Raw genomic sequence first — 25,619 nt, 5'->3', positions numbered from 1 at the left:
AAAAATCAATGTATTCTTGATTTTGTGAAAACATCACCTATTTTGAACTAATACAAAAAGATAAAAACACCACCTATTAGGAGTACTATGATTACAGAGGGAGTTGTATAGAAGTTAATCTACTAGTAATTATCAAAGAAAGTTTGCAATTAGAATGCTCTCCAAGAAAAGTCAGCAGCCGGATAACAAATTGTTTTCCTAAAATGAAATTTATGCTCACTATTCACCAGCTTCCAGCTTAATAAATTATAGTCACTTAACATGTATATCTGCCATTCGACATTGATTTTTACAGAACTCAGGAAGTTAGCTTAGAGGGTTCAGGAGCACCCACTACTCTAAACACTTAATACGTGTACAAATGCAAAAACATTGTATAGATAACACAATTAGACTCTTTTGAACCCAATGACTCTAAATCCTGGATTCGCCTACGCTTTGGAAAAGCCAGTGCTAGTATTCCGGCTAAAGCTATATTGGTGAAGCATTTTCACAAGCATGAGAAGAATTTGCGAGCTTCGTAATACCGATCCAACTCTACATTGAAGAGTGGGTGAACCTGTTCCAACAGATTTCTGGAATATGGACCAAATACATCCCTGGGTAATGGTGGAGAATCAGCTTCGTCGGTCCAGCTATACTGAGCAATTGAAAGACCACTTAAACAGTAACACGTATGGTAGTGGTCTCTACCCTTCCCAGGTTTGTCTCTGAAGCCTCCATCCATCTACATCCACAACATGATATCAGAATCTTGAAAAAGATATAAAAGCAATAGAAAGAGGAAACATACACTGCCGAAAGAATCTAACACACAATATAATATCTTGTTGAATTGCAGCATCTGATATAGAATATTTACATCCACTAATTTCCTTTTTCCCTTTGAAAAATGAACAAATAGTTTCCCATATACACATGAAAATAAAATTCTAATTGTGAAATGGGTGTAAAATAATATCTTTTGGATCTGACATCAATTAGGAGGATAACTAGTTCATGAACCAAAACAAATTCAGATAGAACATTATATGGAATACAGGAGCCTTTGAAGGGCTATCGAATTTGTATGTCAAAGCAGAAAGAAAGAAACTCAGCAGACAAAAACGATACTCAAGCTGTTCTTGCAAAAAAAAGGTGTGCTTTAATGATGCTCCAAAATCAGACAAAAATTCCATCTTCAGACAAAAAAAAAAAACTAGGAAAGAAACACGACATAGTTAATTCTTTTTTTAATTATAACTATTTAGGGCCAAGCAAGCTCAAGTAAAGCAGTTTCTCCTATGCAGATCAGTGATGTTGCGAATTTAATAGATGAATCCTAGTTTCTTATAAGATTATAACTTTCTTGAAGTATTTCCTTTATCCCTTATTTTACAGCTTGCGCTGCTGTGCATACGCTTTAGTCATAAATCACTGCCAACAGATACGGAAGAGAGAGCAGGGATCTTCAGAAAATATTTTTAAAAAAATTTAAGCACCTGGGAACAGAGAAGAACATATTGCTGCAGATACAAGCTGTCAAAGAGAGGTTGCATCGCTATGGGTCGATTGATAAACTCATATCCAGTATCTGCTATCTTTATGGTATCAGAAGCATTTTCTTGTCCTGCACCAAAAAACAATGAAAATTACGTGATTAGTAAGTTTTTTTGAGAATGTTAAGTGGTTAGTAAGTAATTGTGATTAAAGGGTTGAGCAGGCAAAAAGAAAGGAAAAGATCTAGATAACCTAACATTATCTGAAGAAAAATATTAGGAGTTGTCAAGTTTCAATAAAATGCTCTTCCAAACAATCTCGGTACATCATCAAATGAATTATAAAATCAGGCTAAATGACATACTACCCATTTGATTATCCCTAATTGTGCGCACCCATCATTTGGAGCATGAAACATATGCACCCAGTTAAGGAGAGGTCCAGCTGATAGCACTATAGCTGACTAATACCTGCCCATTTGGAGATATCAAGCTTTTATACAATCGCAATGCAAACTATGTCACAAGAGAAGAAGGTTCAAGATGGAGTATGGGATTCCCTAATAACATGATATTCTTTCTCCTAATGCAGATTCAAGGTTATATTGGAATATCACTGCAACAAACGGTAGACCAGCGAATTGCACAGGAGTATTATTTTTTTGGGGGGGCCTTTTGAGCTGTTGTTCCTCAAATTCCTATACCTTCTTTTCCATGAGGGCAAGTCTCCTGAACATGCGAGGATGTCCCTTCCAAATGCTCTTCTTCAGCAGATAACTCTGAGTCTGAAGAATCATCTGCACTTTCTGTACCGAGGTCATTTGACAGCCCTAGTTGTTCACGGACCACCAAATTTAATCTTTGTATAAGAAAAGCTACCGCGCCCTGGTCAATCAAAGGCATCTTTATATCAGTAATACTTCAACTGGCAATGGAAGAGTTCAAAACATAAAGGAAAAACTGGTAGTCACCTGCCAAAAGGAATAGCAGCCATCGACTAATTTATTTGTCCTGCCTTGAAATCCACCTTCGACTCCTTGTCTAAATACCACCCAATCCTAGATACATAATCACAATCATCTCATACCCATCAATAACTTCAACTGAACCAAATTTAAGTAATTTTACATCACTAATAACTTGATAGAACTCATCTTGGGAATAGTCATAGAGAAAGAAACTGAATGAAACTACGAAACTATTATAGAAGGAATAGTCACATAAATGTACAATTATATGAAAAAGAGAAGGAAAAAGAACAAATATATTTGTTAAAAATTGAACCCCAACCATTGCATGAATGCAGCAGCAGAACCTGGTAAAGGGATCCCCTGCAGTCGCTACAAAGTGGACCACTCAAGTAAATATAAGGTGAAACTAAGGTCAAAACCAAAGATCAGTACCCGGTCACAAGATGTCTTCCTATCCACCATATAATGGTAACAAAATGCATCCAAAAGTTTCATACTCCAGTGTAACTAATAAGGGACAACCATCAAGACGCTGCATGTTGTTCCAATTGTTTTAACACCTAATTCACTTTTTTCCAGATGTTAACTTTTCCAGTCATCAAACTTCTTTTCTGTTTTCACTTTTGATTCCTATGTATCCTATAACCAGTTGCATCTGGAAAAGCAAAATAGCCTACCATTGTAAAACCAACGACTTTTTTTCATTTTTCGGTTTAGTGGCTTCTTCCACCTTACATACTAGAATAATCTCCTGTGCTTAATAATAACAGCACTAAAATGCTTCTCCATTTCTTCAATGGCCAGCTGAGAGTTAGCTCATCTCCACTTCTTTTTGTTTTACTTTCTTTTTATGGCAAGTAATTAAAACACAATGTGAAACACTTATGAATACAATTATTGTACAAAGATACTTTTCTAGTTTCAGTTTCATTTGCTCAGTCATGAATGCCTGTAACAAGAAAACTCTAATTTTCCATTTCATAATAGCGACAGGAATGCTACAGGCCTTGTAAACCAGATGGAGAAAGAGAGAACATATACACGTGATTAACTTAGCAACATTCATCGGTTCTCGACAGTGCCTTAAAGCAACTTACAATCAATCTAGGCAAGTCCAATCGGTTCACTTCGTTGATCAGAATCATTGCAGCTAACCCGCAGAAAGTATACCTAGAAAATAAGTTATATGTAAAGGGCTTCAGCAACAGCATAAGCTGAGAAGTTATAGCTCTACTATGACAACTAACATTGAAAGAGAAATATAAAAAACATAGTAAAACTGGATTGAAAAAGATGAGCATATCTACCAGGTGAAACTTACCCACCATGAGCTTCAGCACCTGGTTCGCCAGCAATTCCACCTTCATAAGTCTGACAACTGAAGCAAAAATGGGACAACTTAGGAAAAGGCTTATCCAAGCAAATACATTCATCTATCAAGTTCAAACAAAAGTGAGGGCACAAAGGAAAAGAATGAGCTTCCATGTGCTAATTATCTTGTATTTCTGACATTATCTAAGATAACTCTTCTTTATCCTAGCTAAATACGTAATTCTAATGATGAGACTGGAATAAACTCTTCTTTGTCACACGGCCACTCTTTATACAACTTGCCTTTCATTCTGATAGGTATCTTTTTATCAGATTGCACTCCTCTTAACACTCCCAAATTTCCGCCATGCTATTTTAATTCTATATGCTACATCATCATCATCATGTATCATGAAACAACTATATCAGCACATCAAAAAGGGAAATTACAGCTAAATTTAATCAAAAAAAATTATCAATAAATGATCAGGGGATAAGTATGAAATATGGTATGACATAAAGAGAAAGTTGGATGCGCTGTAGAAGATGAGGGCACTGCTCAAACCAACCTTAGGATGTAATTTCCAACACCATGAATCAGCTCATCATCCACAATGTTTAATATACTTGCAACCTAAAAAACTAATGTATCAATTAACATGAAAGCACGTAATTCCGAAGACAATTAAGAAGAAAAAGACCAAACTTAAGAATATAACATCCGAGAATGTGTATGTAAGCTTATCTCAGAATTTTCCACCTAAATGCAGTAAATGTAATTAAGATATCATCAGAATTCAGATGCATAATCATAGAACAAGTTGGTACATTGTTACAAAGGAGATCACACTTACGGAAATGGCTGTATAACAGGCACGAACATCTACTTCTCCACCGTCATGCATCCTGCAGATAATATTTGAAGTCTGAACATTAGCAAAGATGGAACGCAGAAAGTCATTGATAAAATTTGAATATTGAAACAAAATGCTGGAGACAGGTGATCTCTCAGAAGTTGATTGTTAAATACATTTGGATCTACAGACTCATGAATGTGCCGCACACATACAATTCATACATTAGAGATCAGAGCAAAAGTTCAATTAATCTGCTAGTTCATCCAAAAGTCTAGTTCTGAAATTGGATCTACAGACTCAAGAATGCGCACGCACACATACAATTCATACATTAGAGATCAGAGCAAAAGTTCAAGTAATCTGCTAGTTAAGTCCAGTTCCCTTCAGAAGAAGGGAAAAGATAACATTAGCAGATAGGATTAATCAGGAGAATCAGTACCAATGGAGGCACATTAGCACAAACAACGGAGAGATGAAATGGATAAATGAAGTTACAAATATTTTTAAAAAGAAAGCACCTCGATTTTAAAAACCGTATAAATTTCTGGTAATCAGCACCAGGAATAGGAGATAGATACAGCAGAATACGAATGAGATAAAAGGAAACACATGATTTTTTGAGCTGATCAAATTAGGTAAGCAAATATGAAAACATCATACCTGAAGCCACCACTTGTATCTTTCATTTGCAGCAAAAATGTATACAATTTTTCTCTGAGACATATTATCAGACCAATATTAACAGGAGTGAACTATAGATAAGACACCAGTAAGAGCATAGAATAGATTGTGCACCTATTAATTGATGACAGAGCTTTAGGGCCACCCAAAGTTATGAGTGAATTGACTGCAGCATAAGTAGTTGCAAGATGAGGCATCTGAACAAAGCAATATAATACAAATATTACTTCAAAGAACCTTAATGCTAGGAAGCACAACTGCTAAAATAAACAGGTTGGCCAGAATAAAGACTAAAGAGAGCTTGTAACTGTAAATTTGTGACTCTAAAAGAAACAGAAAAAGAGTTTCAAGCTAAATTAGAAAGAACGAGGAACAAGGCGAATAGTTAAATCATAAATGCATATTTATCAATTTGGATGACTATTTCCTCTAACAGAATTATCTTATTATCATAAGTCCTCTAAAGGATTATATTTTAAAGTAACAAATTTTACAAATTCAAATCAACCATCATCTCCAGAGAACGAAACTAACATGAGTGTTGGGACTTATCAGATTTTGAAGGTAGATAGACAAAATATGGATTAGTTAATGACTTAAATGTGGAAACTCAGCATACTGCACACCAAAAACAAATGAAGACATCACAAAATCAAACTCAATCTGAAGATATGCAGAAGACAGATGACACAAATCTGACTTAATGGCACTGAGAGTGGAGTGGGAGAATTTGAATTACCTGACCAGGTCCCCCGCCATAGCCACCATCTTTATCCTGTGGGGATGGCAAAAAAGACAGGAAATAAAATCTTGTTGCATTTTATTGTGCGAGAAGTCCAAAAACAGATTAGGTAGAATTGCGGGCACGAAGAAAAGGACATTTATGCCAATATTCTGGAACGGCGAACTGACAAAGTGAAGAAAGATACAGATACATTAAATTATCTCTTAAGCAAATATGGTAATAAAAATTATTCGGGATAACATTTTCATCATAGTGTATATCAAATTTCTATGACTACCCTCAAATACCATTGAGGAATCTTTTCTCCATGCATCATTATGAAAAAAGTCACCACCAAACACAATCAATCACGTACACTGGTCACTAACTCTTAATGATTACAATTTTTAAGCAGCGCCAACAAATTCTACATGGACCATCATGCTCCATTCCAGGAATTACTCATAAGATAGAGTGGAGAAAAGCTCCATATTGTGCTTTTAGGGGTATGAAGCAATAGATGCTCTGCACCCAAAAACCAAAGAACTTGAAAGAGATCTTGACATTCTACAAGTTTTAACCAACTAGTTCGCCAATCAGGATTCCCAAAAATGTCTAACTAGCATGAATGAGGATTATTCCGAAAGATTTTCATGAAAGATTGTGTTGATGACTACGTTGACTTCAACTAGTTTAATGACTAATCTGTACACTCCCCTCGGATCCAGGACGCTATGCCAAAAACTAGCTATAATTCAGAAGTCCATTTCCACTCAAGATAGATAGTTGCAAAACATGTCATCAGCCTTTCTTCCATTAATTTTTTTGATAAAGGTACATTTCTTCCATTAATTTATTATGCTATCTTTAAATATATTACAACATATGTTACTTGACTTTTATCTCGGACAACCCAAACCGAGCTCTTGATCGGCAGATGAATTTACCAGTTCAAGCAACAGAATTCAAAATGACCAAACCTGGCAACGGGTTAGAAAGTCAATTGCATCATTTTCCAGTTTGGCATCAATAGATTCTCCCAACAAAGCGATTGAATGAAGTGTCCAGTAGCAAAGCCATGGTCGACTGGAAAGAGAAATTTAAGTGAGGCACAGGTAATAATGATAATAAAATAACCTTCTGTTCCGTGTGTACTAGACTACTAGTACAGGGATATCACAGCCACTATTCCATTGGCCTGGAACCTAAGTTGCATGGACTCTTCACTTTTGATGCCGCACCCGTGTCAGATTCTCCAAAAATACACTGCTTTTGGAGAATCCAACACTCACCCACCAACTTTTTTGAAGAGTCCGAGCAACATAGACCGGAAGAGATGCCAAGATCCTAATTTCTACCTTGATGAACACATTATTGATTGTCCAAGCTTTTACATTATGGTGGTGTAATAATGGGAAAGGGGACCCAAGGTATGGCCTAATGAACCTGGAATGGACATTGGGAATGAGAGGCCACTTATTTCTTCCCGTGGTGGACAGCATATGCGCTAGTGAGAGATAGCAGGTACCAATCGATTAGTCAAGGTATGAGCAAGTTGCTCAGACACCACTATAATCCCCCATAAGAAAAAAAAAAAAAAGAACAGCTTACCTAAATGTGGCCTACACTAACAAGATTAGTCAATATGAACTTACAAACTATCCTACTAGGTTGTATGCAATGGTGGTGTTCGTGGTGTCCGATGCTCATCTTGACTAATTCCGCCATTTCTACTAAGTACCTACAAACTCCAACCAGCACAGCATAAGTACCAGGTAACTCTATCCATCAAGGCTCGGACAGATTAAAGGAAATCACCTAGTTTTCTGCCTCCGCTGCAATTTGAACCTGAGACTCATGGTTCTCCACCCACTTCATTGCCCACTAATCCACACTCTTGGGTGGATGCATGGTGAGAGCTTTATTTAAAGGTCACCTATTAATCCTTGTTAGCTAGTTTAGCTCTTTTCTCCCATTGCAATAAATTCTTCTAGTGAAAGCTCAATCTCAACTCTCTCACTAAGATTCGATCTTACAAACAACGTTCTTCCTAAAAAACATTCAAATCAATCAACTTGACTAGATCCTAAATTAGTCCAGATCAGCTATATGAACCTATATTCACTGAGCTACTACTTCATTCAAGTCAATTCCATTCCAGTACTAAATAATTATCCTTTTAAAGTACATTAAGCTCATAAGAAGAAACAATTTCAGTTATTTTGATCATTTTTTTCCTATAATCCACCCGTCTAGCATTAAGATTATAATCGACAAAATTGCAAGCGAACTAGTCCAGAGTAAGGCGGCTTACTTGGCATCCAAAACGGAGAAGGACGGACCGAGTTTTGTGAGGCCTCGTGTAAGATAACCGAAGTGCTTGTCGCGTTGAAGCTCTAAGCTTTTATCATAACAAACAATAAATCAACATAAAATAAGACCGTCAACAAAAAAAATTTAAGCTGATGAAGAAAGAAGAACCCTAGAAATTGAAAAAGGGTAGAGAGCTAACATGACGGACTGGGAATTGGGGGGAATGCTGTAGAAATAATCATATATTTCCCGGACTTGTCGCTCCACCATCCATTGATCTTCCAATGTCTTCGTCACTCTCCTCGACTCCATTTTTGAACTCCAACCGATTACTACTCTCAGAGTAAATTGTCGTCAGCTCCAAATCAAAACTCGTTTACTCTTTCTGCAATTGCTGCTTGGTTCTCTCTCTCTCTTACCTTTTCTACAGAGAATGATCAAATTGGTCCTTAATGTATATGAGTTCCGATTATTTAGTCCTTTATAAATACAATGTAGTCGAAATGGTCCTTGAGGCCTGTTTGGATGTTAAAATTTTCTCAATTTTATATAATCTTATCAAATAAATAGATTTAATTCGTAAATGTAAAAGACTAAAATGATGTTCTTCTCCGTACAACAAGAACCATTTCAATCACATGGTAATGAAGGACTGAAATAGTTCAATCTCTAGACGTTTAAGGACTATTTTGATCATTTTCTCATCTTTTCTATCTTTTGAAGTTGATTTTTTCTTTCTTTCTGGGTTGATTCCTTTCTTTTAGTGGTCGTTTGATAGAATGCATAAGAATAATATAGAATATAATGTATTAGTAATACTTGTATTAGTAATGTTGGTATTAGTTATGTCAACATCAATTTTTATACTTTGTTTGATTTGGTGTATTAGAAATAAATATAAAGATATATTTTTTATTATATTTTTTATAAAATAATATTTATTTACAAAAATACCCTTCAAACTAAAAACATAAAAACCCAAACCCTTCTTCCTCAAATAAATCCAAAACATAAAAAGTCAAACCCTTCTTTCCCAAATTTATAAACTTCAAAACAAAAAATTTCAATTTCATATCCATGCCACAGTTACCGAACTATAGACTTGGCATATTTCAAAGAAGAAATGAGTCTACAATTATTCATGAAACAAGTCATCTCGATTTTGTTATAGAATGAAATTGTAAATTACTCATAAATCGAAATCGCTATTATTTTTGGTTTGTTTTCAAATGAAGAAAAGCTCTTGATTTTTTGTTGACTTGAAATATGGATTTTGAATTTTTCTTCTTTGTTGAAAGCTGAGAAATAGGAGCAAAGAACCATGGAAAAAAGACTTGGGGGATATGAATTTTGAGTATTTTTTTCTTTGTTGAAAGTTGCAAAATAGGAGCAAAGAACCATGGAAAAAATTTTTGGGGGAAATGTTTTAGTAGAGCTTTGAAGGATAAATTTGTCATTTACTAATTAATACATGTGTTGAAATACTTGGTATTACTAATACATAGGAAATGGTGAGTATTAGGAGCCGTTTGGTAAAGTGTATAAGAATAATATTGAATAAAGTGTGTTGGTAATGTCTGCATTATTAATGCAAGTATTAGTAATGCTGATATTAGTTATGCAGTCATTAGTTCTTACATAGTATTTGATTTGATGTATTAAAAATAATATATGTTTATATAATTTTTATAAAAAAATATTTATTTACTAAAATATCCTTTTTTAGACCCTCTCTTTCAAGTGTAGAAGTAGCAGCACCTACTATTGTAGAAATGGAAAACCTAAAGAATGCTCGCACTACTTCTAGGATGATGATCGGGGGAGTTATCCATTAACCATAAAGCACAAGGTCTTTTAACTGATGTTGCATCATGCCATCTTTCTAGATTAATGGATAACTCGTTGCTGCTACAGGATGAGTGATTTTCATGGCCATCTTCCTAAATCAGCAAATACTGAAAAGGACTCTGCAATATTTAATTGCTGAAAAACAATGTTTTTGATCGATGGCAATGTTGGAATATTTAACTGGAGGTAGCAGCACTACAAATTTGAGCTGAAAAGGCTGAAAATTAGGGGTAAATTGGTTATTTAACAAGTTAATGCATGTGTTCAAAAGCTGTGTATTACTAATACATGAAAAATAGTGTGTATTACTAATACACACCTCAATACACAATAGAGTGTATAACTAATGCATGCATTAGTTATACATTGCCTAAAAAATGTACCAAATAAGGTGCTAGTAATACACATTAAACTAATGCATGTATTAGTTTTCCAATACACTCTACCAAATGACTCCTTAATAACACACACCTTAATACACAATAGTGTGTATAACTAATGCAAATATTAGTTATGCATAGTCTAAAAAATGATACCAAACATGGTATTATTAATACACAAAAAATAATGTATGTATTATATTTTTAATATACTCTACCAAACGATCCCTTATACCTAATGTCTTTAATTTTCGAGTTGTCAATGGGGTGAAGTGCACATATTGCCGATACTTAAAACGTACTCAAAAGTTACAAAGTAGTATTTAAAATGTGACAATTTTTTGGATAGTGGCTGAATTTTAAATAGGGAAAAGGGTCAATTTTACCCTTTTACTTAGAAAAATTGGTTAAATATGTCCTTCGTCATACTTTGTGGTCAAATTTACCTCCGATGTCATATTTTGGGGTCATATTTATCCTCATTATTAAGAAACTTTTCACTTGTATCCTTTGTTTTACAGAAAAGCCCAAATCAACGTTAAATTACCTATTTTCTAAAAATAAATCACACTGTAATCTAATTCGCCTGATCCTCCCCTTAGAAAATACACAAACAAATTTCTCTCTCTCAATTCTTTTGGTCGAATTTTCTCAACGAATAAAAATATTTCTCTTTCAACATGTAACATTGGTAGGTTGTTTACAAATGAACAAAGCGTAAAACAGAATGAGATAACGTAGAAGCATGGAACTAGAGAAAATATCTATTACAAACTCTGCTTTTATTCGATTATGTTCAAATTTTAAAAGTTGGTATGCAATTCTATGTGTATCTAGATTCTCGAATTAGTGAATAAATTTTTCGAGCAAATGACATATTGAAAAAAACTGTATAGATCTAAATTTCATATAAAGATAGATGAATGAAGAAATGTCACAATTGGCACACATGAAGATCTCTTAATTCAATCATCCAGATAAATATCCAATGGCCTAGTCTATTGCGTTTGACCATCAAATGTCATTTTTCATGAGTTTTAGACTGATGTAAATCCATGAACTGAATGAGGGATATATTTCTTTGTGTTTGAACTTATGTAGATCATTTTACATGAATTATGCACTGATCAATATCCAGTGACTTAATCTCGTTGGAAAAAATTGTCCAACAAAATTGAAGAGCGTATAATTATTTGTGTTTTTTTTTGTGGCTCAAGTCAGATCAGACAGGTTAGACTAAGGTTGTATTTTATTTTTTAAAAAATGAGGTATTTAACATTGATTTGAATTTTACTATCAAGAAAGGGTACACATGAAAAGTTTCTTAACAATAGGGGTTAATTTGACCACAAAGTATGACACGAAGGGTAAATTTGACCCCAAAATATGACGAAGGGCATATTTAGCCATTTTTTCAAAGTAGGGGGTAAATTTGACCCCAAAGTATGACAGTGAGGACAAATTTGACCTCAAAATATGACGAAAGGTATATTTAACTATTTTTTCAAAGTTGGGTAAATTTAATCCTTTTTCTTTTTAAATATTAATCAAAAAACGGCTAGACCATCTATTTTTTACACCCTCTCCAACATTTCACCAAGCTCCTCTCTCCTTATCTGATTTGTTTAAAATTCCTTTCCGCATTGGCGGGGGGGGGGGGAAGTATATTTAATCCTAATTAAGGTACCTGTTTTTCCAGAATCCTAAATAATTAATTACTTTAATTAAATATGATTCTCTACTGCCTAGACACATATTTCTCTTAGCTAATAACTCATATAGTTGATTAGTTATTTATTTCATTTAGTTTGATTTCTAATATTACCTTGTTTAATTTAGTGAATTTGCTAATTGCTTCTCATTTGCCTTTAATTGTTTTTTTAATTATATGCAGATCACTAAGAATACATTGATATTTCTTCTATCCTAATTTACCTAGCATACTTTCCTTTTAATTTATCTCATGTCATGCTTGTATTTACACGTCTATCAAGAAAATATCAATTGAAGAGATTTTTAATTTATCATACTCTTATTTATATCTTAGATGTATTAATCTCTTTTAACTAAATATGGGTGAAAATCATTTCACCCTCCCAACTTTGATTAAAAATTAAAACTCTCCCCTCGACATTGAATAATAATCATATACCCCCTTTATTCCATGTAATATCCATTTTGTCCTTGTAATTTTAATCCTATATTTATGTAATATCTTTTCATATTATATGTAATGAATATTTTTTCAACATGAATATTTGTAGCAATTTATTTAAGTTTATTAACTTTATAAGCAAATTAATATTTTTAAAAAATTTATCACAAAATTTAATATTATTTTTTAAAATCGTTATTTTAGTATTATATGTATTAAAGAGTCATTTGGTGTGAGATATAATTATAATAATTCAGAGATAAAGTTCATGATTATTTATCCTGTGTTTAATTAGATGTATTAGGTAGTCTCAAAATTATTTGTCGCACCATTTATACCACAGTAATGAGATAAGTTATCACACATATATATTAGTACAACTTATTTTGTGATAACTAATCCCAGAATAACTTGTTTCCAAATAACCCACCCCTAAGTGTGTATATATACATATGTATGTATATGCATGTGCATAGGGGTGGCAAACGGGTGGATTGGATTGGATTTGGACGGGTTAAATATGGATTGAGTAAAAATGGTTTGAATTGCAATCCGCCCATATAAATATGGATAAATATGGATTTGATCAAATATGGATTGGGTAAAAAAGGTTTCAACCCACTTTAACTCTCAAGTCAAAAACTTAAAACTTCTATATCATATCAACTTGACTTTTTTTCTATTTCTTTTTTTTTTAGTTTTTTCTTTTTAGTTTTTTTTTGTCTCTCTTCTATATATAGCCTCCAGTTTTTTTTTTTTTCATTTTTTTGTCATTTCTTTTTTCTCTCTCTCTTCTATCTCTGCCCTCTCCCCTTTGTTTCTCTTTCTTTTTTCTTTTTTTTTCCTTTTCCTTTTTAGTCTCCTGATTTTCTTTTTTTATTTTTACTTCTTTCTCATTTTTTTCTTTTTGGGTTGTATTTTATGTTTTATATTTTTTTTATTTTCAAAGAACATGGTTAAGTCGAGTACAAATTATAGATGATGACTAAAATATCGTAACCACTCAGTATATTTATTTTCACAATCATCTTTTTTCTTTTTACTTTTCTCCTTTTTCATTTTTTTTTTGATTTTTTTTGTATTTTTTTTTCAATTCTTTCTTTATGTTTTTTTCTCTCTTCTATCTCTAACTTCTACCTCTCTTTCTACTTTTTTGTTTTTTTTTCTATTTTTGGTTTCCTTTTTTTTTTTTTTTTATGATAACGAAAATATCATAAGCACATATTGATTTATATTCGCCCAACATTTATAATTCGAGGCTTATGTGGATCCTCAGCCATATATATTTTAGTCTCAAAAAAATACAATCAATTCATATACTTTTTTTGTTTTTTCGTCCGGTGCCTGCATTGGAGCCCTTGTTTTGCAGAGAAATTTTGACTTTTGAAAGAGAATCGCCACTTAATTTTTGAAAAGGAATTAAGAAATCTTTAGAGAGTTACTTCAAACGATCCAAAACAGAAAAATCATTTTAAGTTAGAGATTCTAGATAAGTGGTTCATATTAACATTTTAGGAAGGTGTTAGGCACCTAAAACGTCCGCTAACTTGCGGTTATCCGGACTGTTTGAAAACGTCATTTGATTAACTTCTGAAAAGATTAATTTGTTGAAATAAGTAATTTGTTTAGGAAATATTTTTAAGGTTTATGGAAAACCAATTTTTTAGCGACTTAGTTAGGGATTTTAACTAGGTTCGTAAGAAAACACATAAAACAAATTAGCAAAAGTTAAAGGGAAAGGGTAGAAGCAGAAGGACTTGAGCCATTAGGCCCAAATCGCCAACCCTGTCCTAATCTAGATATTGGGCTTTCAGCCCGTCTTCCACCTGTCCTAATTCTATGTTTTCGAGTCTTTAGCTCGAGTCTCGCCTCACCTGTATTAAGTACAACTCTGGCTTCGAAGCCCAAATGAATGAACAAGGAAATAAATAAATAAATGAATAAATAAATAAAGACGACAATAAGTAAATAAACAAAAATAATAAATGAGATTTTGGGGTCTCGTAGCCGCTTCAAATGATAGGACTTTAATCCATTTGTTCTTCTTTCGATTCTTAGTCTCCGTACGCCACGTGATAGGCGTTTAGATTCTTTTTCGGGCTTGACTCAAAGGATGGGGGTCATGTTGGCTTACCGTGAAATGCAAGGAAGAAGAGTCCATTTGGACTCCAAGGTGGTTTATATGCGAAAAAAAAAAAGAAAGAGAAGAAATCAAAATATATCCGAAATACAAAAAGGAAAAAATAGAACAATAAATGTCTTAACACAAATATTCAAACAAAAAAAAATGATGCTAGGAAACCACATATCTTATTTAAAGGTAGGCAGATGATATAAAGAAGGGACATGTTAACTCAACAAAAATAATGTCAAGTGAAAGAGAGAATAATATCGATCCGGATGCATGTCTATGAAGTGAAAAGCAGCAGTTTGACATCAAAATGCAAAAGAAATCAAAGCATGTTCAAAATATGGGTAGAAAAAAGAAGTAAACAGATTTACACATTCAAAAGCTACTAACTAAATATTATCCTATTCAACATCAACCTTAGAAGTATAAATGCCAAGTGCTATCCCGCAACATGCTTCTACTATGGCCATTTGAGGTACCCAAGTCTCAGTGATAAGCGAATAGACAAAGTTATATCATAATGGGACAAATATCCCAGGCCTTTTTCGCAAGACAAAAGACTTAAAGGTTCTATCGAACTTATACTCATGGTCCTATTTAAGGGGAAGAAAACATAAAGGGAGCTGAGTAGAGGGCCCGTGAGACTGGAATGCAAGACACGAGTCAGCTCGAACAAGGGTGATTCATGCATATTAAATAAGATAAAAGGATTAGAACACAAACTTATGTTAATCCCAAAAGGTAGGCTACTGTACATAATAATTGTATAGACCACATATCCAAAAGTCTACAACTAAACAAAAGATATCACATACCAAGTGAATACAAATTCATTACTCAAGAAAACCGAAACTAGCATGAAGTCAAATCAAGACATGGTATAGGCTACCATGTTCACTCCAGACTTTACATTTTTGAACACATTAGTATTTCACACATAAAAAATAAGTACTACTACAATTAAACACATAATAAGGGGGAGGGGACTAACTAAGCAAAATTTAAGCCAACCAAAGGACCTTTTACAATAGTCTGGATCGATAGTTTGATAAAGAAGTATTTTTACACTCACACAAGAACCCTCAATCAACAAGTCAATCACTTGAAGAAAGTTGACATTTCACAAACATTTTTTTTAAGTCTTTAAGAAGCAATATTAAGGAAGATAAGCGAAGAACAAATAAGCTGACACTAACACGATCAACTTACTAGACATTTATTCATTCCCACATAATAGACATTAACCATCTTAAACATATTCAGTGTAATAAAACAAGGAGGACCCTTTTTTTAAACGTGTATAACATCCAAACATATCTATCCGAAGATTGTTATCGAGTTACCAACTACGTCAAATGATTGTTGGCCATAAATTCAAGAAAGTGCACTCATGATCATTAAAGGAGAAGACATAAAGATTACCCACTAAACAAACTATAATTTCAGCTAACAGATATATTCTTTGAAGAGTACTGATTATCATTTTTAACATATTTTGATACATCAAGCATTAGTTCTAAAGCCATATTATAAGACAAATCAAAAGAAGTCCATGAAATCAACGTACATACACATTTGGGACAGTTTAACTTAATAAGACATCAAATACAATAGCCAAAGGTAAAACATCCAATTCCTAAACTTTGTTTTAGTTGTTCTAAGTCTTATTAAGTTGTCAACTTCAGCTAAATCATGAATCAAATGCTATGGCCCGAATTAGCTCAACAGAATCACGAAAATCCTAAAATCCTATGGCCTTCAAGGCTTTCTATAGCACATAATCCCAGCACACAACAACATTACTATAACGAAATCCTAAAGAAGGAGATGAAGAAAAGAAAACCACATCAAAATTAAAACGAAAAAGAGGTGTTTACCTCTCTCGGAGCAGCGAAACGGGGCAACGAGCTAAGATTGGACTCTTATCACCACCAGGAAAGTTCAACACCGTCGTGAACACTCGACTAGCTAACTATTTCTCCCTAAAATCTTTACCGAACAAAGTTGCTCTTTCCCCAGAACCAAATTACTCTTTTCTGAAACCCTCTTTCTTTTACCCAAAAGAAATTTTTTTGTTCAACCTAGGTTATTAGAAAATTTTCTAAACCCCAGAATTATCAGCCTCTAAAGAACACTCCAGAATTTTTCGACCCTATAGCAACGACCCAAAAATAAAAATCCTCTCAAAATTTAAAAAAAAATTGAACCCTCAAAATTTCCAACCTCAGAGCCTCAAACCTTCCTAGAAAAGAATACCCCCAAACAATGACCCTAAAGATCTTTATATAGAAGGCTGAGTTGGGGTCCCCCCTTTCTTTTGAAATTCGAAACCTAGGGGCCAATTTATAGGTAAGAAATTGTACCCAATTCAGATTTCCTCAGAGAATCCTAGATGGGTGGACAATTAAGATTTTGGGAAAACCTAATCCTCCTCTCAACTAATAAAAAATGCCCAAATATGTACCCGAATAGTACCACTAACCCAAAATTTGTGGAATTATCCGTTGGGGGGACGACACCTAGACGCGTTCTAGAATACTCCCAAGCTTTTCTAGTACAAACCCATGTGGGGAGAGCACGTGACGAATATGGAGAAGGTCGGGTCAGTTTGGGTCTTCTCGAAATGGGTCTGGTTCGGTTAAAATTGTTGGTTGGTAGAAACCGATGCCATTATTTTTGCTGATGTTTGTACGGCGTATTGGTGTTATGGTCGTCCGTTTGTGTTGAAGAGGAGAAGAATCAATAAATGGGCCGGGTCAGAGAGATTTTGGGCTTATTGAGGATGTTGTATATTATTTGGGAGAGATTGGGCTGATTGGGCCAACTTTAAATGTTGTTGTTGCTGAATGTTAATGGGTCCAATTTAAAATAAAAAGGGGTAGAAATTTGATAATTTAAAAAATGGCCAAATAAAATTATTTTTTTAGCCAATTTTACTCAAATCTTAACCAAATTGGATATCAATTTGATCAATTTCATCACAATTTTGATCAACTTGATTTCAATTATGGTCAAATTTAATAAATTGACTGAATTTAAACGAGATTCGATATGAATTGATACCTTGTTTAATCTTGAGCTTCTTGATTTGACAAAATTAAACAAATATTTATCCAAATAAATTATTTTTTGAGAGTAAAATTATATTCAAATCAAAATTTTAATCATTTGAATTTATTTTCAAAATAATCCTTGATCAAAAATTCAATACTCCGTAAAATAAATATTTAAGTAACAAAATTATATAATCTCGTATACCTGAATACGATAATATATAATCGCTACTTAAAATGATAAGTTTACCTAAATAAATACTTTGAAAAGATTCTTATTCAGATAAAATATATGTTGTGATTTAATTTAAAACTCAAGAAGATCGAAATTAAATTTAGTCGTGGAGGGCAAAAATTAGGTGTCAACAATTGCCCCTCCCTTTGGGTAGGATGGATACAAGTAATCCTGGGCAAAGGGAGGTTGACGTTCCTAATTTTTTATCCGACCACAAATTCGTATCTAAGCGAGGTCGGTTTTCCGCACGAGTTTCGTAGAGTTATGACCGAACCTCGGTATCAGGTTTCCTACATATCTCAGGTTTCATGAGAATTCAGGCCACTTGTAGTTCATAAAGCTTGATTTTAAGCACGATTTTTAAGAAAATTCACCAACTATCACAGTTTTGGAGTTTTTAATGAAACTGAGAAGTTGGGGAATGAAGGGATTTGGGGGGGAGGTTGGAATGCAGTCGAGTTTTCTACATAGAGCCCGACCTATATATCCTCAAGATTTCAGGGAATCAGACTGCTTGTAGTTCGACTCGATCGGTAGAAAAGATAGTGTTTTATTTCAGTCGATCTTTCGCTCAAGATGGGTGATAAGTTGATCGAGTTGCGGAAAAGAGGCTTGTAACCTCTTAACCATGAACGTGGAGCTCTTCACATCCATAGGTAAGAATTTACCTAGGCAATTTCCAAAACTCTAAGTATGTTGTCACCCGCATTTGAAAGAAAAGAAAAGTTCCCATCGGTATGAGTTAAGAAAATATTCCGGAGGTGAATCTAAAACTAGGATATCCAAAAAAAGCCCACATGTCTTATAATAGAGGCGTGGTTAGATGGTGGCGGTGATCATCATTTAGCTCGCGTCTAGAGAGTTTGACATCTCTCTCTAGACTATGTCCCGTTTTTCTGCTGAGAAAGAGTTCCACGTTGTGCTGCATCCTTTTTGGAGTCATCCGCACCTGTGGTTTTGATTTGAGATTTTCATCCTTTCGGATGCTCTCGACAATTCCTTACACAAAAATCATTAGTGATAAGCTCAATTCACGAAAGAAGTACATAGTATTTTACCATATCTTCGCGTGAGTTGTTGTCTAAAAAGCGAAGTCATCCTTTCTTGTACCTGTTTGATAGGAAATAACTCGCAATAAAAGACACAACAACCACATTGGTTGCTGTATAATTATGACATTTTTTGATTGAATATGTCTTCAAAGTGGGGTGACCCTTTTGGACACCGGTGATACTTTATGTAGAATGGTCTCTACAACTGTGTAATCTTGTGCTGGAGTGGCAACCCTTTTGGTTACCTATATAACTTGTTGTATGTGGAATGATAACCTCTCCGGTTATAGCCGATGATCGATTTATAAGTTTTCCTTAAATTGTCAATCTTTGGATAATCTTGCATATTATTTGATTGGATACGAGGCGGCTTACAGATATCCTTTGAATTACTAGCTTTTAGGTAATCCTGTATATTATCCAACTTTGGATAAGAGATGGCTTACAGATATCCCTCCAATCGCTAGCTTTCAGGTGTTCCTGCACATCGTCCGACCTTGGATACAATATGACTTATAAATAATACCTCAAATTGTTAGTCTTTGGGTAATCCTACACATAATTGATCTTGGATATGACGCGTCTTATAGATAACCCTTGGACGTATCAATTTGATAATCTTGTATATTCTTTGGTAAGGATTTAGTTGCGACTTACGGATAACCTTTGAACTATCGATTTTTGGGCGATCTTGCACACTATCCGGTTAGGATGTTGTTGTGGTTTACGAATGACCTACAGGCTATCAACTCATAGGTGATCTGGTGCACTATCTTATTTCAAATAATATGACTTATAGATGAACCTCAAATAGTCAATTTCTAGGAAACCTTATATATCAGTCATCCTTAGATAGCGACTTAAAGGCGTCCCTTCAAATCATGTGCTCTTGATGCATTCAGATGGTGATTCATGAAAATATGATGATATCCTCAATGTCAGCATTATGTCTAGCGCGTCAAAAGATATATTGAATGTTGATGATATCCTCGACACCAGCGTTGTGTTTAGCGCGTCAAAAAATATATAATGATGATGATATCCTCGACGCCAGTGTTGTGTGTTGCGTGTCAACAGATATATTGAATGCTGGTGATATCCTCAACGCCAACGTTATGTCTAGCGCATCAATAGATAGTGAATGATGATGATATCCTCGACGCCAGCGTTGTGTCTAGCGCATTAACAGATATTGAATGCCTTCTGGGGCGATGGTATGAGATGGACTTTACGGTAATGATATGCGATTACCCTGGCGACAATGATATGTAATGACCTTGCGGTAATGATATGTAATTGCCTTTGCGGCAATGATATGCAATGGCCTTTATGGCAATGATATGTAATGGCCTTTACGGCAATGATATGGAATGGCCTTTGCGGCAATAATAACTGATACGTAATGGCCTTTGCGGCAATGATATGTAATGGCCTTTGCGGCAATTATATGCAATGGCCTTTGCGGCAATGATATGTAATGGCCTTTGCGACAATGATATGTAACGGACTTTGCGGCAATGATATGTAATGGCCTTTGCGGCAATGATATGCAATGGTCTTTGCGACAATGATATGTAATAGCCTTTGCAGCAATGATATGCAATGGCCTTTACGGCAATGATATGTAATGGCCCTCGCAGGAAATTTTAAAATAATTTTACCTGACTTCATTTGTCCGCATCTTGCTTTCTACATGTACCTGTACTCAAGGTAGACGATTAGCAGACACAAAGTCAGTTTTCCTAGCGACTATTTTTTAGGAAACTTCTAAATATACGTTTTGTGAAGAAGACAAGTCGCTTTTGTTTATCGCCCATGATCTCAACAAATGAGATGGACAAATCAGAAGGTCTTCAATAAATGGGTATTAAACCTATTTTTAGAGAGACCCTAAAATACCATTCTTGGGCATTAATGCTCTGTTGTGGCTCCCAATTTACTCGGAATTTTTTGAAAGAGACTCTCATTTTTGTGTATTGATCCCTGCATCCACAGAAAAATGATTAGTTTGAATGAAATTACTTCGTGTTGACCTCCTTCGATTCTTGATTTGCTCCTCGCCATCTTTCAGGTTCTTCGTCATGCTGGGACCTCCACCCCTGACTCTCCGTCCCAATTGATGTCTGGGCAAATACTAATTAAAAGATTTATGAAGATTTTAAAAAGTAGTCTTAAATTTTAGAAAATAGTTTCGAAAGCTTCTATAAAACTTTAGAAAATCTCTGCCAGTCATGTCAGGTGCTAGTCTAACGACAATCTTTCTGAATATCCGACGTTTGACGGAGGATTGCTAGGGATTCAGCATTGTCGAGGCTCTCTACCAGAAGTTTTATCAAAGACGGAGATTCAATCTTCCTAGACTTTATCCCAGGTGGTGATTATCCAATCTCAACTTCGACCTCTAGTGCTGGGGAATTTGAAATATATTTCAATATATTAGTGGAAATTTTGAGGACCTCCTCAAAATTTCTGTCCCAGTTTAAAGTAGTCTGAGATGATATCATCTCGAGTGGATATGAAGTCTTTGCTGATCTTCATTCTCTTTGTTGGATGTTGATCTTCTCTTGTGAATTTTCGAGATTTCTTCTCGAAAATTTTGCCCCAATTTCCATTTCCTGGGGTGATATGATTGAACCGTTGGGGCGCCTACGTATCCCGTTGAAGCAGGAATCAGGTCAAACGTAGTTCAAGCATAGAGGAAAAGGATAAATTTTCCTAAGGGTTTGACCGAAGCCGACATAGGCCACCTACGTATCCCTTTCTTGGGAATTTAGGTCAAATATAGTTCGTACATAGAGGGAAAGGATTCTAGGCAATTACACATCATAAAATTGATACTATTATAAAGGCGATTACAAATAAGCCAAGAAACAAAAACTATAACATCTTTCAAGCATGATATATCTTTACTGCATCAGAATTGATTGGTTTAATCCACTCTTGACTATCCATCTCAGGTAAGATTAGGGCTCCTCCAGGTTGGGCTTCTTTTGAATTTCACATTCCTCTATATCTACTACTAACTGCTCCTCATCACCTTTTTTATTCATCAATATTTCCTTCGCCTTGTTCGTCTAACCCTTGACATGACATGACATTGACAGGTTTTTAAATTATTGCTACCAAAATAAACCATGCTAGATAATCATATTTAAAAAATAACTTCTTAAATAAATGGAGACTTTTTGGAAAATAAATAAAAACTATGGCTTATGACCCACACAAATGTGGGCCTATGCCTTTTTGAAAGTTGTGAAACAAAAATTTGAGATATAAAAATATGGGTCACGGGGCCTCTTCCGGATCATGATCGATTTTAAAAACTACTAGTAGTAGTCACGGGGCGACGGGCGACGAATTAGGAGTGGGGTGGAACTCCAATTTTGTAAAGCCTCTCCTGGTGCAACCTTCTTTATCCCACTGTGTTTTGAAAAATCTTCTGGTACTACATTGCATCCCTCGAACTGATTTCCTATCCCATCCCCAAGACCATCATTATTTGATATCTCATGTACGGGAAATGATTGGTGCAGGAGTGGCGATGGTTTAGACAGACTCTCCTTTGAATTATCTTCGATCTCATCTTCTTTTCTTGGCTGGTACTCTATTCCATGCTTAAATGCTTTTTCTGGGACCATAATAGGCTCAATAATTCCTTCTAAATCCTTACTTAAGGAGGCCACAACTTTCTCTATCTTCTCTATCTCTTCTGTTCTTTTGAGTCCTTCTGAATTTACCTTAGTGATGGCCTTGCTAGACTCCCATTCACCCTCTATTTTAATCATGTTAACTGTAGGTCTCCCATGGTTAGGCAATGGATTACTGTTAATATTTGGTGTCGGCGACTGAAGTGTGATGAACTTCTGATCGATCAAATCTTGGATCTTATGTTTCAAGTTAATACGATCCTCGATACTGTGCCCCGCTGCTCCTGAATGGTAGGCACAATTTTGATCGGGATGATAAAACTGGAAATTGGGATTGATAAGCTTTGGCTAGATCGATTGCAAATAACCAGCTTTCATTAATCTTCCGAAGAGCTGGGCACGACTTTCAGTTAGCAGTGTGAAGTTTCGGGGAGGTTTCTTTTTGAAGTTCGGACGTGAAGGGTTATAATGGTTCTGATTTACAGGAGTAGTTACTTGATGATAATTTGGAGACGTTTGGACGTTTACTTGGTTATTTGGAAAAGTAGCTTGAGTATGAGGCTAATAATTTGGCTGTGGAACTTGGCACTGGGATAAAATATTTGAAATTGGAGCTTGACATTGGGGTTGATCATAGAATACAGGCTGAAAACTTGATGACGATGATAAGGAAAGAATATTTCTAGGCTTGAATTTCCTCTTTAACTTATCAACAGAATTAGTAGAGACTGCAGTCGCATCCTCTCTTTTCTTCTTTAGGAATGCAGAAGATTCAAATGATGTTGGGGTTTTGGCAAATTTGCCTGTTCGGATGCCTTCCTCTAACGATTCCCTTATCTTTAATAAATCTACTAAAGTTGCTCGGACCGCAGATACCATCCTGGTATAAAATTTTCCTTCCTGTGCGCGAGAGAAAATCGATACCATTTCTTCCTCAGACATGGGAGGTTGTACTTTAGCAACCTCTTTTCTCCAATGAAAGGCCTAGTCTCGAAAATACTCATTATTCTTTTATTTGATCCGATCTAGTGAGTATCAGTCAGGGACTATCTCAATGTTAAATGTGAACCTGTCAAGGAAACCCTTGGCCAATGCTTTCCAACCAGTCCATCTTTTTAGTTCCTGAGACATGAACCACTCTAAGGCTTCGCCACCTAAATTTCGGCTGAATAGACGCATCAATAACGCATCATTTTTCCTTACCCCCAACATTTGATCACAATACCTTCTCAGATGGGCCATTGGATTTCCAGTGCCATCGAACACTTCAAATTTAGGGACCTTATACCCTTCTGGTAGATCTATTCCAGGGTGAACACATAAATCATCATACCCTAAACCATCATGGTCCCTCACTCCATGAGATTCTTTGATCCTCATAATCTCTTAATTCATAGCTAGCAACTTCATTTCATGCTCGGTCCTCCACTCTTTCTCCTTCTCCTGGTAATGGTCCATCTCGGGATTAGGAAGGGGATTATAGATATCAGGAGATATAATGGCGTGGAGAGGATTTGGAAGAGAGGCTTGATTTTACAAATGAAACGAAGTGGGTTGGTAGGTGGGGCGGGCATTATGAAAATTAAAAAGGTTTTGTGGATTTTGAGAGTGGTTTGGTGGAATCTGAGAAGGATTTTGCAGATTTGAAAATGAATTTGATGGATTCGGGGATAGATTTGATGGATTTTGTAGGTTTTGGAGTGAATCTTGTGAATTTGGAATGAATTTTCTAGATTTGAAAATATGTTCTGGTGATTTGGGAATGGATTCGAAGATGGGTTTTGTGGGGTAAGATATGGATTTTGTGGATGGTAGGCATCTGGGTTATTTTCGCGATTAGTATTTTGGACAAATGGAGGTGCAGAGACGGACGATATGTTATTAGGTTGATCCCCGAGAATAGGCATACTAAGGGAAGGAATTTGGAGTGGAGTCCCGTGTCCTCCTGGAGCGGGGGCATTGACGGTGATGGCCAAGTTAGCCAAATCTCGAGTGCGATTTATTTCCTCCTGAAGCATTTCTAACTTTCTTACAAGTTCCACAATCATTTCATTCTGTTCCGCTATCACATTGTCCCGGATAGTCAGTGCGTTTTCTTCGTCATTTCCTGTCATTTTTGAATGATGGTCAGAGGATGGGATTTTGTGCGCTTTTGATCGGATGAAGTGAGGATGTTCTGCCAGCTTATATCAACACGGAGTAATTTTTATTATCTGTAAAGTAAAACAACTCAAAGGCAGATGTGTTAGTTTTCGTATATGATAAGTAATGCAAAATATTTGACAGGAAATAACCATATAGAGTTGCTTGAGTCATAGCCAAATTCATCCATAGGACATAGTGGATAAACTTGCCTTTGATCCAAACAAATGCACATAAAATAGTTATATCACACAAAAGCATTATAATAATGCGTATCCTAGCAGGGGTGACCCTTTTTGAGCCAAGAGTTCAGGCCTAACGATTTTTGAAGAAAATATATGCTTCCTCGAAGTCAATCCATTAACCCCCAACTTATATAGACACGAAAAAGGGCATAAATTCCTACAAAAGATAAATAAAAGGGGATACAATCTTTAGGGAAATAACATGAAAAAAGATAAGTTCCCGCAGGGGAAATAGAAAAACTAGCTAATGGAGGCTCATTCGTCTGCCTTTGCCTTCTTTGCTTGTTTACCTCCTGTTCTATTTGATACCTATTGATGATAAGATGACTCCCGCATAATTGTGCCTTGCAGTCGTAAGTCATTTTCCCTATACTATCGAGTTAGGAGGCCATGCTA

At 35.2% G+C, this 25,619-nt stretch overlaps 1 protein-coding gene across 1 annotated transcript; it reads right to left on the bottom strand.

Moving 5' to 3' along the window:
- Nucleotides 1-181: 181 nt before the first annotated feature.
- LOC107860637 (protein farnesyltransferase subunit beta) lies at nt 182-8,795 on the bottom strand. Its single transcript, XM_016706061.2, has 14 exons — nt 8,535-8,795; nt 8,337-8,423; nt 7,003-7,108; nt 6,038-6,073; nt 5,413-5,495; nt 5,278-5,331; nt 4,615-4,666; nt 4,330-4,394; nt 3,771-3,827; nt 3,547-3,619; nt 2,450-2,536; nt 2,183-2,363; nt 1,482-1,609; nt 182-727 (listed from the first exon to the last, which is right to left on the bottom strand). Exons 1-14 carry the CDS (start codon nt 8,645-8,647, stop codon nt 491-493), a joined length of 1,359 nt encoding a protein of 452 aa, XP_016561547.2. The 5' UTR covers nt 8,648-8,795; the 3' UTR covers nt 182-490.
- Between the last annotated feature and the right edge of the window lie 16,824 nt (nt 8,796-25,619).

Source organism: Capsicum annuum, chromosome 2, assembly GCF_002878395.1.
Source record: "Capsicum annuum cultivar UCD-10X-F1 chromosome 2, UCD10Xv1.1, whole genome shotgun sequence".
Classification (NCBI taxonomy): domain Eukaryota; kingdom Viridiplantae; phylum Streptophyta; class Magnoliopsida; order Solanales; family Solanaceae; genus Capsicum; species Capsicum annuum.
Note: the sequence above shows the minus strand (reverse complement) of the source record. Positions and strands in the feature narration are given on the sequence as shown.

What these genes read in the sequence shown, in the direction of transcription:
- LOC107860637 (XM_016706061.2), bottom strand. Translation starts at nt 8,647, where the DNA reads ATGGAGTCGAGGAGAGTGACGAAGACATTGGAAGATCAATGGATGGTG. An exon ending in CCTGTTATACAGCCATTTCC is followed by an intron (nt 4,395 to 4,614) that starts GTAAGTGTGATC and finishes TTAGTTTTTTAG; the next exon opens with GTTGCAAGTATATTAAACAT. An exon ending in TTGCCCTCATGGAAAAGAAG is followed by an intron (nt 1,610 to 2,182) that starts GTATAGGAATTT and finishes TTTTTGGTGCAG; the next exon opens with GACAAGAAAATGCTTCTGAT.